Genomic DNA, 16537 nt, shown 5'->3' with positions numbered 1-16537 from the left:
AAATTGCTGCTATAGCAAGCAATTGACGATGAGGAACGCAGAAGCTTTTGTTAATTTACAGTGACACCTGGTGGATTGACTATAGAAAGACAGATAGGACTTGTATTTTACAAACGGCTAGCTGCCTCTCAACATGGATTCAACTTAATGTCGGACACAGAATTGTAGTTTTGTTTGACATTAGGTAGGCTTTAAATTTAACTTGTTCAAGATGTAAGTACTTAGTGAGGCAATGAAATCATTAAAGATGGAAAGTAAATAATTTAAATATGCTGCACAATAAATTTCTTCCACAGGGTACAATATTAATTTCAATGAAGAACGCCTGTTAGGACAATTGAAACAATGCGGTAGATACTCCCGATTCAACTGTTGCTTTGCCGTTGTGTGGATGAATTTCTTTCTCCCAGAAGTTCTAGGTACCCAAAATCTGCAGCAAGACGAGAGTATTGTAGGCTCACCGCAGACTCCGAAAATAAACACGCACAATAAACTTCTTACATCAGAGTGGTGAGATAAAACGAGCTTAGCTGTGCTCACTGTTCTGTCACGCAGCACTCAACTCAATGTCAAAATGACAACGAAATGTCAATGCATCAGAAACTGATGTATGTGTCCTGCCTCCATGGAAATTAAAATAGATGCATCCCGATGTTTAATGTCAAATTTACAGGAGCTGACGGACAACAACAACAATCCTGTAGCTAGCTTGCTGAATCACTTACCGCTATCGCTGATCCAACCGATAATTCCCGGATATCCTTGTGACTTTTGAGTGTAAACGTAATGCACTCGATGGCGTACAGCACTTCGTGTCGTCTCCCTACATTTATGACAATCTGTTCTACGAAGATTAACTTAATTCCCTTTCCCTTTGACACATTTGTTTCTATTATGGCTCGATTCGCAGGTGCAGCCTACATCACCGGGACATACATCATTTTCGGTCCAATGATATGGCAGCTTATCTTCACCGCCACCAATGAGGAAAGAGCTAGGGGGCGGATGCTGAAGTTCAAGATTGGTGGCGAACGCTTGGTAAACATTTCACCTGAAAATGTTTTCTATACTCCCCTGAAAACAATGATTGACATGGTAATACATTCGCTGCCACCTGGTGCCCGTTAAACAAAATGACACGTAAGACAGATGTGGGTACACATCGTTCGTTTCACGCTTCATGCAGCGGTGACACTACCCTGACCTGTTGCGCCGGCAGTCGTCCCATATGTTTAACTTTGTGACCGCCTTAATCATGCAAGAAAAGAAAAGAATAAAGAAAAATGGATGGCAGGTCACGTACCCACTTACAATGTTACAGTTTTAGTTCTATGCAGGAATTTGCAGTTGAAGTGATAAACATACTGATATGTATATTTTACACTTGACCATTCATAAAATCCCGGTTTTCTTTTATTAATGTAACGCCATGCGAAATGAGCAAGGTGTGCCATTTTTTGAGCATTTACTCATACTTGTTACAGTGCCTCTGACATAACGCACAGTCGGAGGAAACACACACGAAAGAGCATCTGCGCAGTCGAGCAGCGTCACATATAGCCTACTGTGCGCAGCGAGAGCAAAGGCAGCAGCAGAACCTTTAACGGTGTGCATGCGTAGGCTGCCCTCTGAGTCCTGACGTCAAATGTCGGAGAATTTTTTTTTTTTTTTTTACTTTTTCCCGTTTGTACTCTACGTCAATTACAAAGTAGTACACAGCACGCGCCCGCGCACACACACACACACACACACACACACACACACACGCCCGCGCACAAATCCATGAACTTTACATCCGTGTATGTTTTAGTAAGCCTGGTGGTGTCATCCCTTTGGATAATGAACAGAGGGGTGATTAGGGTAAAACCATGGTATCAAATTACATTATGATTCCATATGGCCGCAAAAGAAAATGGAAGTGCAAGAGCTGAATATGATATATGATGAATTCCCCCTGACAGACACAATGTTAATTTCAATGGAGAACAATAGGACAATAACTAGAAATAATGCTGAAGATATCCCCTTTTCAATTGTTCCTGGGCCATTACTGACTTTTAAAATGCTCAAAATGTGGTTTTATCAATTCAAATAATGGATTTAAAATAAATGTGTATATCCAAGACTGCAGCAAGCCAAGCTCTCTCTCTCTCTCCCCAGGCTTTACAGACATTGAGATTTCCTTGTGACCAGCTGTATGGAGTATTGGTGAGTGGGTTTGTATGGATTTGAAAGGGGAAATACCCCCAGCTTTTGGTGGGCCCCATGGTAGGTTTACTCTGTTATAGGCATAGCCATACCCATGGTCTGACTGGTGGAGGCAAGCCATGCAGGCCCATGACCTTGACATGGTGAGTGCCTACAACCTCTCCTTTAAACAGTTAAGTGTCCTGAGAAAGTCCAGAAGTTGGTTGTTTTGTGTGATTAATTAACATGTGATTAACTTCCCAATTCACAGCTAAATGCAGGATCTCCCATCAGCAGCGGATTTCTTTCACTTAATTGTATTCAGGTTGGTGACATTATCTTTGAAATGTTCCTGGACTTCACATAAAGGGAATGCTAACAAGGAAACAGGTATGAAGTCAATACCAGTCTGCAATCTCTCATTGGCAGTCAAAATGATTTATTGTGATACAATCTATTTGCTGTAACTGAACTCTTTTCAGTCACCGTCACAGTCAGGTGAATGAATGCAGGGAATGAGCTGCAGATGGTTTATCAGTCTTGAGAGTAGCACACTTGTTCATCATGAAAAACAGTCAAAAACAGGTTAAAGACACTTTAAATGAAAAGATTTAGCCTCCCCAAGTGCCCCCCCCCCCCCCCCAGAAAAACACACACACACACACACACACACACACATGGATTGTTTGGAAAATTATATCTATATTGCAATGGAAAAATTAACAAAAAGAAGAAAAAAAAGAAATAAGGAGAGCCAGTAAAAGCCACACACACACACACACACTACAGACCTCTGGGAGAGGGAAGCAGAGGGATACGGTGGCCTACTGCCAACACAGCTCAAGACCCCCCAGGGCTGGGTTACATGACTATTAGTCTTGCTGTAATTCTATTGCACAGTTTTACCATTAACTTAGTGAATAATTAAAAGATGAAGTTGTATTCACTGGATTTCATTTGACCGGGTTGCAAAATCTTGGCAGGGGGCAGGAAACATTACAGCCTGCACATTTGTGACTGGGATTCGGAGTTTGTTGATAGGAAGCCAAGATGAAAACACTGCTCAAACACAATACATTATCATAGCCCAAGACTCACGTTAAGGGGTTAGGTCACACAGCAGCAGAAAACTAGACCGCTAAAATCAGATTCCAGAATATTTAAGACGTTTTCATCATGGGATGCACTTCCAGCATTAAGATCAAATCAAAGAATGTCCCAACGGAACCTCCCAAGGATGATACAGGTAGGGGACCTTTCTGCTGTCTTTTGTTTATGAGTTCAAAAGATTTTTAGCAGATGATAGTGTAGTATATGCATAGCCAATCCGCAAATATAAGTTCATGCTATTTTTTGTCTTTGGAAAATGTTGTACTTGTCTGAGGAAAGGGTTGTATGATGTTGTAGTTTGCAATGGTGGGCAAACACAGTTGATTACTACTGAATGGTTAGATTTTGTTTTCCATTGTACAGATGTTACAATATACTGCACAGCACACACACATCCATAAATGGGCAATGCCTCATGAGTCTGCAGGTATCCTGTTCACAAATATAGAACAGAGAAGTGATTGGAGGAGTGATTTGTATCAAGCTGTTATATTTTCATCCTGTGTTATCCTACTTTTTACATTGGCTTAATTATATTATATAAATAAGTTTGGGGTTCAATTTCATCTACCTCCACTCTCCACCCCTGCCTTAAAACTGCCTGCATTCATTAAAAGGAAACAATGATGGCTATTGTTGCCTAGGACTGGAATCACAGGTAATGAATAACCTGCCGTTGCCTTGGCTGTGTTTGACAAATTTGCATTCCAGTGCCGCTATGTGTCAACCTCCCACAACTCTATAGGGAAAGCAACCTAGGTCATTGTACCGAAGCCCTTCTCTGCTCAACCACTCCATACCATGCCCAGCTCACTTTAAGGATATTTTTCATCACATGATTTCTGGACAGTCTGTCAGTCTTTTATTGCCTTGCCTGAAGGTTGAAAATGCAAAATCCCCCCTTCCCCTTTGCTTGGCATTTCTTAATCTAACCAGGTGGATGATTTCACTCACAATGTTGAAGCTGGGAATTTTGCCTCTTCATAAATCAGTTATCGAACAGCCCAAATCACAGGGGCTCTAAATGTCACATTTCATCTACCAGATTCTACAACTCCACATAAAGAGTGTCTTGAATATGTAATTTGACGCCACAGAAACTCTTATGATGTTAAAAACATCAATGTCCTAAAGTACCTTTTAGGTTATGGACCCTTTCTAATAGCTGAAAGATGAATTTATAGATATGCATTTGATGCAGGAATGTACAATTGTGCAACTCCAATATATAAATGGTAGCAATGGGGTAGTATCTCACCTGTCCCCTACTGGCCTTCCAACACCACTTCCCACCCATTTCATATAAGCAGTAAGCCAGTCAGCTGCTACTAAGAGATCAATTTGGACAGAAAAAGACCTAGCATCCATACTGTCATACTAAATAGGAAGGCTTCAAAATAATCCTGAAAAATAACTGAAATTAACTGTTTGTCACTCATTTTGTAATGGCAAGGAGGAGTTTTTCCATTTCCCTTTGTGCAGAAGAAGGGAAGGTTTGCAAGTCTTCTCATATTTCTTAAGGAAACACTGGGTACTAGACACAGGATGAATTTTTGTTCATGGTCTTTTTACACAAAGACATCTTTGTGACTGTTATATTATTTTCATTGCAGGAAGAAGCAAAACCCCATTTTCCACTGAAGTAGTTCACGATCTCACAAGCATTAATGGTTCGTCTTTACCCTCCCCCTGCCCTCTGTTGAGTTTCACTCCCACACCAAAAGATTTATAGGGATAGGCAATGTAAAGTGGCAGGTAGAAAAACATTCCAGGTGCATTGCAGTACATTCTCTTTCCCTACAGCAGTGTCCCTCTGTGTGAGAAGCTTCCTTCTTCCTCAACCTCCAGGCAAAACTTGCAACACACCTAGGCTAGTTCTATGACCATTTAAACCCATCATTTAGTTGGAGATGGATTTAAAAATAAGGCTTGTATTGAAAAAGTAAGAAAAAAAATGTCACATCAAAGATTGGCGTGTTCATGGTTTATCCAGCTAAAAGGTTCCTGTAAATTATTGATTTTTTTTATTGATTTTTACTATTTCTATGAACCCTTATAACATGGTTTGTTTTGCTGTGCATCTTTTTGTTCAGTTTATTATTATCACTATTTAAGTCCCACTCTATTTTGTTACTTATGTGAGGATGATGATCAAAAGACTAACAGTGAGTCATTTAAACTATAAATGTAAAAATGTCAATGTATAAATTCAATTCAATGGGTCTAAAAAACTCTTCTCTTAACAGTAGAGCAGAAAGAAAAAGTTGAACCTGATGCCCAAACTCTACTGGAAGTAGAGAGAATACAGGGTGAGTTCAAAGCCAAGCTGAATTTTCTTAAACGGGGACATGAAAAGGGTGTTTTTCTGCCATCTTGTCAAATAAAGTATCAATATAAAAAAAACAGATCTCCAAACCACACTGCAACTCCCATAACTGGTGCAAAAAAAGACATTTCCTCTTTTTTAATTCTTCATGGCTATATATGTACAATGGCCTAACTTCCTGGCACATGTCTTTTTCTGTATAATGCAGGACACTTCCTGTATATGTCCTCTAACCACTTTCCACTGCTTCATTTTGACCAGATTTAGTTCTTTATTAGTAGTAACCGCACAAGCTCAGTGTCCTTACTGGCTTGCAAACCCACACTTCTCTGATCCCGGGTGAAAGTTCTCTGGCCACCATACAGCAAAGCTACATACTACCACTGCAGTGTGTCTATCACTTTACAGAGAGCAAAGCTGGCTCCCAGGAGGAGATGGACGACCTGCCTGGCGTACCTGCCTCCACAGGTGAGTGAGAGTAGGAAAGCTCAAAACCAGGGTGCCAGGCTGAGATTCCAATGTCATTCATCAGGTGGGAAAAAAAAACTAAACAATGATGTTCCTCCTCCAGAATAAAAGCTTTCAGAAATGCTTGCTTTGAAGAAGAAAAAAGATGAAGCAATTGGCACGAACTCTGTGACAGTTAAGACTATTTGGATGAAAGCGCCAAACCTGGCAGCCCAGGTTCTGAACCACAAGTTTAGCAATCTTCACTACAGAGGACGGCTCCCTAGACACACAGCAAGCAGACGGAAAGTTCCCTTGGCAAGGGACCATAGGGTTTAGCTGAGCAAGCTAATCTTTTCTCATTATGCCACAGTGTGAAATGCACTAGAGGGCCCTCCCCTGCCACACAAGGGGGAGTTCTCATTGGGTAATGGTAGCAGTGACAGTTTGGGCATGGCTCACATTTGGCATGTTTCTCCATGGAGCCAACATAATTATGGCAATGCAGATGGCAATGTGTGTGACTGGGCAAGGGATCGTTTTCAAAAAGGGATATGAAATAATGGCAACAACAATGGCCCAGCACTGTCTCTGAAAAGCCTCTCTCCCCTGTTTCAGACACTGACCACAAACAGGAAGGATCCTAGTTCCATGTACTTCTACATAATCCACATCCTCCTCCTCCACCATGAGACCCAATCACAACAGCAGAGCACCTGATGTCATGACACGGCACACCCCCGAAGAGCACAGGCAGTGAACTTTGGATCTTGCTGGACTGTCATCATTTCCTGTTCTTTTATATCTGGTATAATTTTTAGGTGATCAAATGTACCTTAGGAAAAAGGTCAAGTATTAAGCAATGCAAGGAGGAGACACTTCAAATAGATGGCACTGCAATGTGCAATGCAAGGATTGAAACAGATGCAACAGTGTTTTTGTTTTGGGGGACCAACAGAGTCTGTCTTTGGAAAATAAAGGCTGTACTACAGTTATTGACTGCTAAAGAGAATGTTAGTACTATACTTTTGCTAAAGAGCTAAAGAAGCTCCTCCTAGTACTATACTTTCCAACCTGTCTTCTAGAGCTCAGTATATGAAATGAAGCCATTCATAAATTCCACTCCACATCTGCTATAAATCACTGCAATGGTCAATGATATATATATATATTTTTTTATTATTATTTTTTGCATTTCCTGTATGTGAGCCCGGCAGCAGGCACAGCAGCATGTTGAGAATGAGGTTACACAGTAGTTTAAGCACACACACAGTAAAGGTCCCCAACTTTAAGGGCTTCACAGCGTAAGACAGCACAGCGTGTGTCCAAATGGATGGCTGCGTCACCATGGAGACACATCAAATCCACAAGAGGCTAGACAGGGAGACACAAACTCAGCTGACTTTAAAAATGCCACCTACAATGATTCACTGCAAATACACAAATCCAAAGAAAGGCAGACATCCCAAGCATTTAAAAACATCCCTTTAAAGAGAATTTTCTTGGTGTTTACTTTGGACCTTAAAATAAAACCTTTCCTTGTGGTTTTATTTTCAAAGGGCAAATTCAAGTAATTAATTTTCAATTAATATTAATTTCCTATATATGCTAGATAATAATGGTTGGAATTAAAGGGTAGTATCCACCTGTTAGCAATGGTCATATGAGCCACTAGTTTCTTTCTGTCAAACAACAACAGCCTCACAGGGAGATGCGAAACTCCTTAACACATACCCATTCTAAAAAAACAGAGGAGAAAATTGGGGCTACATCACAGGTTTCGTTGACGTGACAGCCCCTGCCCCTACCCCCAGAAAAAGCAGTCCCTTTCATAAGGGATGGGATACTTTCCATTCAAGTGGTGCAGCTCCAGGAATGATGAAGAGGTAAGGAGTCTTTAACATTGAGCCATTTCAACACATATCATCGTAACCCATCTAAATACATCATAAACATGAGATGTGATAGTGACATCACAAAGTACAAAATTCTAAGACATGAAATTAAGTCATGAACAGCTTGCTTCAGGCAACAGACTTTCCTTTCCTCCCAGCGAGCTCCCTCTGTTCCCAGAGTTCTGTTTGAAATAAAGACAACGTCCGTAGACACGCTAAGTGTGCTTCTTGAACGCTACTCATTCTTGTTAATTATTTACAGGATTCCTTTAACAGGGCCAGCCTTGAGTCCAGGTGTCCTGCGGGTTAAGAGATTAATGTGAGGGAAGAAAAATGGAGATGATCCCACGAAGAGCAGCTCAGTCCTGTACTACCAAACCCAGCAGCCATCGGCTACTCTCATGGTCAGCCACCCTAAAGGGGGCGCTGTGTTTAAACTTTGAATTTCAGATCAAAGGAGCCAGGGTTGTGGGGTTTGCAAGGGCCCTTTCAGTCTCTTTTGAGGTCAGACGTCATATAGGGAGCGTTGCTGGGGCTGGGGCTGACGGCCATCTGCTCCTGGGCCACCGGCAGGGTGGCAGGGGTCACGCTGTCATTGTTCACCAAGGCGCCGTAGGAAAACGAGCCATTGTAGTCTGGCTGGACCACCCGGCCTTTGTCATGGATTGTTGGAATGCCTTGATCAAAGAAAATTTAATTAAAAATGAGTACAATTAAAATAAGCAAGCAGAGAACAAAGGATGATTATGAGTTTTCAATAGTGACTGAAATTATAAATAGCCGTTACGCTTTAACTGCGTGCTGAGCGAAGTATAGTGGACAGTTAAGAGTAGATCAAAGGTCATATGTAAAGGAATGTGCCAACCTTGCATCATGTCCATAGTCACGTAGGGCTCAAATGCCTTGGCCTTCTTCCTGTTCTTAGTGATCATGAAGACTCCTAAGAAGCAAACTACACATCTAGACAAAAAGGAAATGCAGAAGTTTCAGACCTGGTATAGGTAAATGCATGATACCTTTCATGATCAAAATGCCTGATGTAAATCTCTACACTTCCCACAGGACCTGGATCTATTATTTCGGTCTATCATTCTTGAAACTAAAGTTTACAAAATAGTATCCTGGCAATGAGAAACAAATTGTCTCAGAAGTAATACCTGGCAAAATATAAATAAATTGTAATAGTTTCTAACCTTCCAAATATGTGAAAGCACATATAAATAAATTTGTTGCAATCTCTCTTTCCTGTTTCTAGGTTTTATAATTTGTACTGTTTAAAAAACATCAACCTGATGGCACGAAAAATTCCTAGAATATGAAGATACAAATCCAGCGTTCTCACCCCAAAAGAAACATGCAAATGTGGAGCACATCTTCATGGTTAAACTCCAGGTAGAACACAGCTCCTGATGCAAACAGACACAACATGTATTTATATTTTAAGCTTGCAAAGGCAGGAACTGTGTAGCTATTCATTGAAAAGGTTACAACTCTCACCTGCAACAATAGCAAAGGTTGTGGATAAGATGTAATTCAAGCTGGCGATCAGGGAGGAGTCATACAAATGCGAAGCTTGGGATAAAAACCTGTGACATCACAAGAGAATTACACAACACATCAGAGCTGGAAATACAAAAGAATTCCAGTTTGCCAGGACCATGCCCATAAATAAACACAAAGCATCACTCAATAGTTTTTCTTTGACACCGTTTCCCTTGATAAGTGTACCATTTCACAATGACTTCAATAATTAAAACTGTAAATGTAAAAAAATGTAAAAATGTAAATGTAAATGTAAAACTAATTTTACTGGTGGAGGTAAGCGCAATGGTAGCTGTGCTAAATCAGTGGCTTTCACCCAAAACAGAAACTGCAACTTTAAAGGGAACCATTAATCTGGCCCACGCTCTACAAATCCCCTAGCGGCACTCACGTTGCCTGGAACACCACAGTGGCCACCATGCACACGAACATGACGTAAAAGATAGGGTAGCTGAGCTGCATGTTTCCCTGGACACTGAGGATGACCATTCCAGACACGGCCTTCACAGTGATGACTGTCACAGAGCCTGGGTGGGGGGGAGAGGTATCAGTGACCCATGAACGCCCATCGAGTAACACTAAATCTCCCTAACAAACAAATTATTTTTCCTCTTCGAATTTTTCTTTTTTTCCCGACTTAACTTGTCTGGTCTGTCCACAGTACTGGAAGGGGTTCAAATATTTAAATATTTGAAATATTTTTAAAAAAAATATCAATTAAAACTTACCAAGCAGTGCCACTAAAAGAAGAACAACAACTAGGTAGTTTGCATTTCGTTGCTTATAAAAGTACAACAGCAAGCAGAAAGCAATAATTTCCAGGACCTAAAATAAGAAAAAAAAAATTAATTTCATCTGTGGTGGATTCTAATGCAATTGTGTACATCCATAAATACTCTCATCTACTGCACATAAATGCCTTCTCTCCGTTTATGAAAATGACTTAACTTGTAATTGTATCTGAAAAAACCAAACACTTACCAAATACAACAGGACTGGCCACCCTATGACATGCTTGACTATGTTCTCCGCATTCAGCTTCTCATGAGAATTGGGCCCAAATGTGACAAACAAGTAGGTCCCAGCAATGGTCAAGGCACATCCAATGAAGGACAGGATATAGCGTCCTGTATTCCAAGCAGAAATACTTTCAATGAGAGACAATAACAGCCATAATATGTATGCAATGCATGTAGAAGTAGATATCCATGAACTGATAAGGCTGACATGACCATTGCTGGCTCTAACCAAGTATCTTTGCTTAACAGTTTTATGTTTTAAAATATCAACTAAATGAACACTTTGACAGCTCATAAAAACAGTACAATTTTGTTGTTCAGTTAGCCCTGATAATTGCCCTCATGTTTCAACATCATGTGTATTGAAATTGTGAATTGAAGGGCATCTTGTACTTTGTCAGGTGCTTACGAGCTGAAATAACTGTACTTGCTCTCAAACGATTGGGCAGCAGCAAAATTCCCATAGTGCGATAGGTACACTTGCAGAACACTTGACTACTACTCGTTGCAGAACATGGATTACGAATGTTCCAAGGCCTAACAGTACAAGCACGCCTTACGGAACACAGGTGCAGCGCACACCTCCTGATTCATTCTTTTCTGGAGCTGTTGCTATGGGAGGCAGTGTGATGTGCATTTGCATTGTGACAGCATTATTTCCATGCAATTTGACTGGGCCGAATGTCAGCAACACCGCAGGAAAGGCCTACCGCTGGGCTTCTGCTGGACTTACTCAAAAACTCCTTAGGTTTCCATTTCTCTCGCAGGAAAATGAAGCCTAAAATTGAACTTGCTGTGAGGAGGGAAAAAAACAGACCAAGCAGTTTAGAACCGGTCTCATCCATGTCATTACAGCCACATTCTGACTTGAGATCTATACAGAATGCACAGGGACACCTTTGAAATCAGCAGCATTCCATCAGCTCCTCCTAGGTGCAGTGGAGCGAGGGGTCTGAGATCAGCAGGATTTTGCTTAAAATACAGCCCTTTCCACTTCACTACTGTTCCCTTTCACTATATAGGCCACGCTCTAAATATGGGTAAAAGCCCAGAACTACTACACATAGCAAGCATATCTAAAAGACACAGGTAACCCCCAAATAAAAACAATTCAATTGCCAGACAGCCAATAATGACCATGTACTCTTGAATATAACAGGAAACTTGGACTGCTTTATACAGGTTATTCTTAAACATAAATGCACCGCAGCATCAATTTATATTTTGTTATATGCACACAGTATCATTTCATGTGTCAAAGAGAAACATATCAATCCACAATACTACACTGTGCATTCTGCACACATTTCCGGACAATGACCAAACACTGTGCACAAGTGACGGTTTTAGATGAAACCGTGGGTGGCTGACTGACGCGTGGTCAAGTCCCACATAACCAGATGTGCACACATTTAACTGACTGTATGAGTCAAAATCTCACCCATTACAAATAATTAGCCCTGTGACTTCTTCCCAATTATATCTTCTTTTTAAATCCATAAATCTGTATAAAGGTCCTATCCTTTTCCTTTGAAATACTTTTGGTTTCTTTTACTTTTACTTTCATTTAAATTATCCTTTTATATTCATGAGGGAAAAAAGAGGCATAGCTGCAGAAATCTGGTCATGTTTAATAAACCAGACACAATATTTGTAATTGAAATCTAATGTAATAAAAGTGTTATGGACCCCTTATAGCAGTAATACAAAAACAGCATTAAAAGCCAAGCTCCAGTGCCATAGGGTTAGGGTGCATACCTATGACAGACACAGCATTGAGGGGTGCAATGAGAGAGAGGGGGGCGAAGGCGTAGGACACAAAGGTTCCCACTTCACCCAGAACTGCCAGGACCAGTCCAAGCCACCAGGTCTTGGTCCTGTAGTAAGCCCGTGGATCTTTGGTTCCAGCTAGATTCACATGGCTATATTTCTGTACCAGCAAAGTGAAATACACACGGTTAGGTTTTAAGTCTTTAATGTTTCCAAGGAACTTGTTAGCAATTTAATGACACAAGTGAGAGCTAAGGTGATCATGAATGTTGGAGGACGCACTGTACTCACCTGAATACTAAGGGAGATGCTGACTATGAGGTTTCCAAATATAGCCAGCAGGGTCCCAATGAGGTTTTCCTGTCATTCATACACAATAACACACACACACACACACGCAAATGCATACATGCATACAAACACACACACATGTATACACACACACAAATGCATGCATGCACACAGACAGACAGACACAAACACACAAATGCATAAATGCATACATATGGCATACACATACACACACAGACACACACACACACACAAACAAAGCTTTAGTGAGTCACGATTAAGCCCATCAGCCTAAAATGCTAAACGCTGCAGTTGCAGTGGAACTGTCCTGTGGCAGGAGGAAGTTACAGAGCAGCAAAACATGCATTAAAGGTCATAGGATGAGCTGCTTGTTGCAGCAGCATTTCCTGTGTGAGCTAACTGTTAACACTTTCTGAAGAAGAAAAAGAAAAACGCCTTGCACAGTCTGCACACTCATACAATAGCAGATATGCAATATGCTTAAAAAACTGCCATGACCAGGTGCTGCCACTTTTAATGTTACCACAACACTGTGTGAATGTTTCCAAGGAAACCAAATAAATGCGTACACATACAGTTTAAGCATGCCATGAAAGGTCGGCTTATTTTTCATGCATTAATCTTCAATCCTGCCATGCATGCACGCAGAATGAATCAGGGGTAGTGTACCACCAGACATCATTTCGATAAATGTAAATTTTTTTCTTGCAATACATGCAAACTTCCAGTGGCCTGTTGAACCAAGTTACCAAGCAAGCAATATCAAGGCCTTTTGTCACTCACTACGCTTGAAAATGTGTTTAAAACAGAACAGTGCCAACTACCATCAGTGCTTCAGTGGCAATAAACAGTAACTCCACAACTGATTACTGGATGCAACAATCCTTTCTGACTAGTTAGGGCCTCATGCATTGGACATTCAGAACGAATGCGGGAATGTCCGGTATCTAGTACACCTGCTAACCAAGACGTTCGCAACTACCTTATAATCTGTGACCTTTATGAAGGCCCTTATTTTGAGCTTCTCACTATTTCAACCAAAAACAGCCACCATAGTCACTGTGTGACGTCCTATTGGAGTGTCGCTTACCAAATAAGGTTAGCTAGAATAGCTTAGCAGACGCGGAAAAAAAGAGTTTATATGTGAATTAGATTTCATTGGTTAACTATTCAGTTCTTGTCAAAATACAAAGGTAGCTGTCTGGCTAACTATACAGCTACTGTATATAGGACCATATGATTTGCTATCTTTATCGTTAAATCAGAGCAACAATGTTACCCGTATTCATCAAGATGCATGCCTGTCTAGGCAAATAAATACGGTGAAGGATCCATGGGTGAATCATCAGCTGGCTAGACACCGCACACCTCAGAATAGCTGATCAAAACGATAAAGTGCGACTTGTCAGTTGATAACTTAATGTAGCTAGTTAGCCCATAACCTAGCTGTGAATGGATATCCACATTAATCACTGAAATTTAGGCTGCAGTAGCCAGAATGACGTAGCTATAGGTAATGACAGCTAAAGTTAACGAGTGGTGATTTTATGTCATCTGAATAACAGACGACAAACACGTTAACATATAAAGTTACTTAACTAACGTTAGCTAGCTAATACAGACCAAAGTGGTAATTCCCTGCAATAAGTTAATGATTTGTTATGGTTGAAAGTTAGCTAGATTGCCGGCTATATAGCGTGATATGTAACGTGAGGCAGCCATACTGATGATGCAAACTTTCCCATAATAACCGCCTCAACATTGCAAGCTAACCAGCTACCGACAAGCACTCAGTATGTTCTCCTCATTTCGACTGCTAGCTACTTTGCTACCTCGCAAACTAACGCTACCCCTAGCTCCTCTGCGCAAACCACAACACAAACTTACCGTGTATGAGGACGACTCGTAGGCAGAAACCTGAAAACTGCTGTCAACTTTGGAGACCTCTACGCCAACCATTTTCGCCTAGCCACAGCTACTTAGTTATCGATAATAAAACGGCTGACGTTAGTTGACGAAACCAAACACAGGTGCATCAATCTTCCTCTTTCAGCATCAAAATAGTAACGCGACAAGCTGTTGTGTCTACGACTGATGGTGCCATAGATCCACCGCCATGTTTGAAGAACAATAAAAGGTCTCCAGTTTCTACCTGGTCGCACCGGTTACGCACGACGTAGCTTATGGGCTACGCATGATGACCGAGTACAATGATTCAAAGGCGCCGAGGCTAACCCGGCTGTCAGTCTGTAGGCTCAGCAACGTTGTCACTGACGTTAATATTTTAAACCAACCCGCGGTAAGAACGTCAAAACATCTTGCCCCAATGTCTCTAGATGTCAAACGTTTGATTTTTGCCTGAGACTTTTGGTTATTCCCGTAAAACATGCTAACGTTAAATCTCCTAGTGTGGACAGTATTGTAAGTATGTATCTTAACTTCAAATTATGTGTAGCCTCATATGTACGTGTACTTGTCTGCGTATGTATGTGTAAACGCGTGTCTATTGTGTGACAGGTTCCGTAAATTAAGCCCTACAGGATCAAAATAAGAATATGTGACTCACTTGCTAACACACATTTCTCTAAACAGACGTCGCCTTAGCAAAACAGTAAACTCAGCCCACAAAGCTGGACCGCGTTTGCCAAAATGGTATATTTCATATGCAAAATGCACTAAGATACTCAAAAATACATACTACAAAAATCAGACAAATTTACCTAAACAACATAATTTATCAACTCTCAAAGTTCTTTCTATCAATCATTAGACAATGGCCCACAGTATACTACCACCAAGACACCTTCAAATAATAATATAACTAAAATATATGAAGCTGGTGACAAAAATAATAAAAAAAAAATCTGTATTTCTGTAAAAAGTAGCAAACACATACAGGCAAAACAAATAAATTACTGCATACAAGGAATTGCATGTTCACACAAGGATGAATTGTTAACCGTTCAGTGACCTGACGGAAACGATGGAAAACAACACTGTCCCATGTGAATATAAAGTGTGTTATATCAGGCCTCACCTGTCCTTTCTCAGCCCAATGTTCTTGTACAACACATAGAAGAATGTAATTAGACACTCTGTGTGGTATGGCCCAATTGTGGCAATGTAGGTAAGAGAACACCCTCACTGGAGATTGCAGTACACATGGTTGGTCCCCCCCTTTGGCAAGGAACATTCAGTGACCAATGATGTTCCTTCCACTTCTGCTTACTTTTGATTGAAGCCTGCTTCTTCCACATATATGAACATACTTGGTGTTGCATTGAGTTCAAGGTCCATTATGCACTGACGTCCTTGACCTCTTTCTTGCTCCATTCTTGCAAACACCAATTCAGAAGTGACCTATTTCATGCATGTACAAGGACTGATTATTGATTGAATAAATGTGCAAAGAGGTTTTGCATATATGCAGAAAAGATTTACAATTATGGCAGCAATGTCTAGACCAAATGTTTCAGTTTTGTTTGACATGATTTACCTGAATGATTTTTGTGTCATTTGTATAGAATTCTGTTTACTGTTTTGCAAAATATGTTTAACTTTAACATTTTTTGTGTAAGCAATGAGAAATGATTTGCTACTTGCTTGCAACAGGGTTGCCTACAAAGTCACATTTTAATTCCCTTTAAAAAATATTATTTATCTCTTTGAAAGTCTTATCTCTTCAAATGTTTTACAGGCTATTTTATATATATATATATATGTGTGTGTGTGTGTTTGTGCTTTTATAACATAGCATTTACCATCTTTTAACCAGTGATATCTGGTAATGTTTTTTGTGACTAGCTATTCTTGGTTCTATTTCTGCTTCTGTTGCCCTGTCCTTTTAGGAAAGCATATGCTTTTAGTTTCCATGTACTTGTCTAAAATAGCACTAGGGTGTGTATTCACACGCTGTCAGGGAACACTCA

At 40.5% G+C, this 16537-nt stretch overlaps 2 protein-coding genes across 2 annotated transcripts in view; both read right to left on the bottom strand.

Moving 5' to 3' along the window:
- Window positions 1–915, bottom strand: part of rcan3 (regulator of calcineurin 3) — a 36327-nt gene extending 35412 nt beyond the window's left edge. Inside the window, exon 1 of the mRNA XM_036542994.1 lies at window positions 726–915. The gene's annotated coding sequence lies outside the window, so the exon portion shown is untranslated. The remainder of the gene's footprint in view (window positions 1–725) is intronic.
- Window positions 916–7273: 6358 nt separating this feature from the next.
- nipal3 (NIPA like domain containing 3) lies at window positions 7274–14762 on the bottom strand. The gene is made up of 11 exons (XM_036543060.1): window positions 14496–14762; window positions 12588–12656; window positions 12285–12456; window positions 11260–11319; window positions 10489–10634; window positions 10236–10332; window positions 9899–10034; window positions 9463–9551; window positions 9308–9371; window positions 8831–8925; window positions 7274–8642 (listed from the first exon to the last, which is right to left on the bottom strand). Exons 1-11 carry the CDS (start codon window positions 14565–14567, stop codon window positions 8455–8457), a joined length of 1188 nt encoding a protein of 395 aa, XP_036398953.1. The 5' UTR covers window positions 14568–14762; the 3' UTR covers window positions 7274–8454.
- Between the last annotated feature and the right edge of the window lie 1775 nt (window positions 14763–16537).

Source organism: Megalops cyprinoides, chromosome 12, assembly GCF_013368585.1.
Source record: "Megalops cyprinoides isolate fMegCyp1 chromosome 12, fMegCyp1.pri, whole genome shotgun sequence".
Classification (NCBI taxonomy): Eukaryota; Metazoa; Chordata; class Actinopteri; order Elopiformes; family Megalopidae; genus Megalops; species Megalops cyprinoides.
The sequence above is the reverse complement of the archived record's forward strand: the minus strand, read 5'-3'. Positions and strand labels throughout refer to the sequence as shown.

Excerpts from the sequence above, each read along its gene's own strand:
- nipal3 (XM_036543060.1), bottom strand. The coding sequence starts at position 14,567 with ATGGTTGGCGTAGAGGTCTCCAAAGTTGACAGCAGTTTTCAGGTTTCT. Across the intron at positions 12,657-14,495 it reads ACGAGTCGTCCTCATACACG|GAAAACCTCATTGGGACCCT; the intron begins GTAAGTTTGTGT and ends TATGAATGACAG. Across the intron at positions 9,552-9,898 it reads ACTGTGGTGTTCCAGGCAAC|GTTTTTATCCCAAGCTTCGC; the intron begins GTGAGTGCCGCT and ends GTGATGTCACAG.